General features: G+C 61.7%; 1 protein-coding gene across 1 annotated transcript in view; it reads left to right on the top strand.

The window, feature by feature from the left end:
• The first annotated feature begins 240 nt into the window (after nucleotides 1-240).
• Nucleotides 241-2,866, top strand: part of FAM83H (family with sequence similarity 83, member H) — a 5,133-nt gene continuing 2,507 nt past the window's right edge. Inside the window, exons 1-4 of the mRNA XM_011975736.1 lie at nucleotides 241-1,141; nucleotides 1,953-2,117; nucleotides 2,185-2,309; nucleotides 2,506-2,861. Coding sequence (XP_011831126.1) covers nucleotides 695-1,141; nucleotides 1,953-2,117; nucleotides 2,185-2,309; nucleotides 2,506-2,861 — 1,093 coding nt within the window. The 5' untranslated portion in view covers nucleotides 241-694. The remainder of the gene's footprint in view (nucleotides 1,142-1,952; nucleotides 2,118-2,184; nucleotides 2,310-2,505; nucleotides 2,862-2,866) is intronic.

Below are 2,866 nucleotides of genomic sequence, written 5' to 3'. Positions count from 1 at the left end.
GGGACAGACACATGCCAGCATGGGTGGCACCAGCTTGTCCAGTAGGCACAGTGCCAGGGGCCTGTGAATGTGTTAAGAAAAAAGTGAATACTATAATGATGAATACAGCCTGGATTATGTTTGTCTTTAAGCCAACAGTCATAAAATATTTTGGGAGGGGGGTTGGTTTTATTTTCATTTTTTGTAGCGATGCAGTCTCACTCTATCACCCAGGCAGGAGTGCAGTGTCACAATCATAACTCATAGCAGCCTCCAACTCCTGGGCTCAAACAGTCCTTGTCTCAGCTTCCCAAGTGGCTGGGACTGCATGCACACGCCACCATGCCTGCCTGATGTTTAAAATTTTTTGTAGAGATGGGGTCTTGCTGTGTTGCTCAGGCTGGTTTCAAACTCTTGGCTTCAAGCGGTTATCCTGCCTCAGCCTCCTAGAGGAAGGAGAGACAAGGCTGGGATACCTGTGCCCCACCCTCTACCAGTATCCCCTCAGCTTGGGGTGTCCCACAGTCTGGATTGCCCTCTGTGAGCTGGCTCAGCTGGTGTCCTGGAAGGCCTCCTGGGCATGGGCTAAACTTCAGCCTACCCAAGTCACTGACAGCCCCTTCCACAGTGTGTCCATTCTGGAGGGTAGGAGTGGTCCCAGTGCCCCCACCCCTAGTCATGTGTCTTCCTGCCCCTCCAGACCCCTGGCCCCAACATGGCCCGTCGCTCCCAGAGCTCCTCGCAGGGGGACAACCCGCTGGCACCCGGGTACCTGCCGCCTCACTACAAAGAGTACTACCGCCTGGCGGTGGATGCACTGGCCGAGGGTGGCTCGGAGGCCTACAGCCGCTTCCTGGCGACTGAGGGGGCACCAGACTTCCTGTGCCCTGAAGAGCTGGAACATGTGAGCCGACACCTTCGGCCTCCACAGTATGTTACCCGAGAGCCACCCGAAGGCAGCCTTCTCGACGTGGACATGGATGGCTCCTCAGGTACATACTGGCCAGTGAACTCAGACCAGGCCGTGCCTGAGCTTGACCTGGGCTGGCCTCTGACCTTCGGCTTCCAGGGCACCGAGGTGACCACCTTGGTGCAGCCACCGCCCCCCGACAGCCCCAGCATCAAGGATGAGGCCCGAAGGATGATCCGTTCCGCCCAGCAGGTGCGCCATCTTGGGCTCAAGGGTAGTGGGGAGGGGCCAGGGCTAGAGGCACCTGGGTGGAGGAGACGCATGAGCACGATCAGCTTGGGTGAACCCTGAGCTCCAGCTGGAGCGGGGGTTCCTGGCAACAATCTTCAGGGCCGACAGGTCTCGATCATCAGGGGCTACAGGCTCTGCACGGGTCTGCTTGCCCATGGTCATGGCCAGTGCCCAGAAATTCAGGGGCTCTGAGATGGGTGGGCACCGCCCCAGCCTGGGTTGATTGTTCAGATAATTACCTCTCATCCTGCCCGGTGGCCCTTGGCCAGCTGAGGGCTTCTAACCCTCACCAAACAGCTAGCAGACGGTGCAGGGTGCATCAGGTCCAGACGCCAAAGGCCCATGACTTTCTCCCCTGCCCATGGCAGCAACCCTGTCCCAGGGCAGAACTGGAGCCTGGGACTCAGCCCTGACAGCTGTCCTGGAGTGGGGGCAGCTCAGCCGTCTGTAGGGTGGAGGGGATTTTGAGGTGCCCTTGCCATGCCCCCAGCGGGGCCCCATACCCCAACCTGGCCCACCCTCGTCCAGGGTTCTCTGCCCTGCACCTGCCTCGGCTCCCTCCTCATGACCAGCCACTCCACACCTCTTCTCCTGGTCCTGTGGTCCCTTCCTCCTACCCATCTTCCAGACGCGGCCCCACTCCCAGGGATGGACTAGCTTGTTTCACAGTGGTTGTGGGTGATCCAGACGCTTCCTGGGCATGGTGGGGAGGCTGGACAATAATGTGGGGACAGCAGGGGCCTCTCCTCTCTGTCCTGACCCGCCCCTGCAGGTGGTGGCCGTGGTGATGGACATGTTCACTGATGTGGACCTGCTCAGCGAAGTGCTGGAGGCCGCCGCCCGTCGGGTCCCAGTCTACATCCTGCTGGATGAGATGAACGCGCAGCACTTCCTGGACATGGCCGACAAGTGCCGTGTCAACCTGCACCACGTGGATGTGAGTTCCCAGGAGTGGGAGATTGGGGAGGACCTGTGGCAGAGATCTGACTCCCCTCCCTCCCCAGTTCCTGCGGGTACGGACTGTGGCGGGCCCCACCTACTACTGCCGCACTGGGAAGTCCTTCAAGGGCCATGTCAAGGAGAAGTTCCTGCTGGTGGACTGTGCCGTGGTGATGAGTGGGAGCTACAGGTGCGCCCGCGAGCTTCCCTCACCCCCTTCTCTGGGGCCTCCTCCTGTAGCCCCAGCACCCCCTTTCCACACCAGGGCCCTCCTTGCCAGGAGCCCTTGTCCTGTATCCCTGCGTCCTCCCCGCCCCACCCGACGCCCACGGGGCTGCAGTGCCCTTGCTCCAGCTCGGTTTGACTCTGGCCCTGACCCCCCACAGCTTCATGTGGTCCTTTGAGAAGATCCACCGCAGCCTGGCACACGTGTTCCAAGGAGAGCTGGTCTCCAGCTTCGATGAGGAGTTCCGCATCCTCTTCGCGCAGTCCGAGCCGCTTGTGCCCTCGGCCGCGGCCCTGGCCCGCATGGATGCCTATGCCCTGGCTCCGTATGCCGGGGCCGGGCCCCTTGTGGGCGTCCCTGGGGTCGGGGCGCCAACCCCTTTCTCCTTCCCGAAACGAGCGCACCTCCTGTTCCCGCCACCCCGGGAAGAGGGCCTGGGCTTCCCCTCCTTCCTCGACCCAGACCGCCACTTCCTGTCGGCCTTCCGCCGGGAGGAGCCTCCGCGGATGCCGGGGGGCGCG

This window comes from Mandrillus leucophaeus, unplaced genomic scaffold (genome assembly GCF_000951045.1).
Source record: "Mandrillus leucophaeus isolate KB7577 unplaced genomic scaffold, Mleu.le_1.0 Scaffold158, whole genome shotgun sequence".
NCBI lineage: Eukaryota > Metazoa > Chordata > Mammalia > Primates > Cercopithecidae > Mandrillus > Mandrillus leucophaeus.
This window is presented reverse-complemented; position numbering and strand designations above follow the sequence as displayed.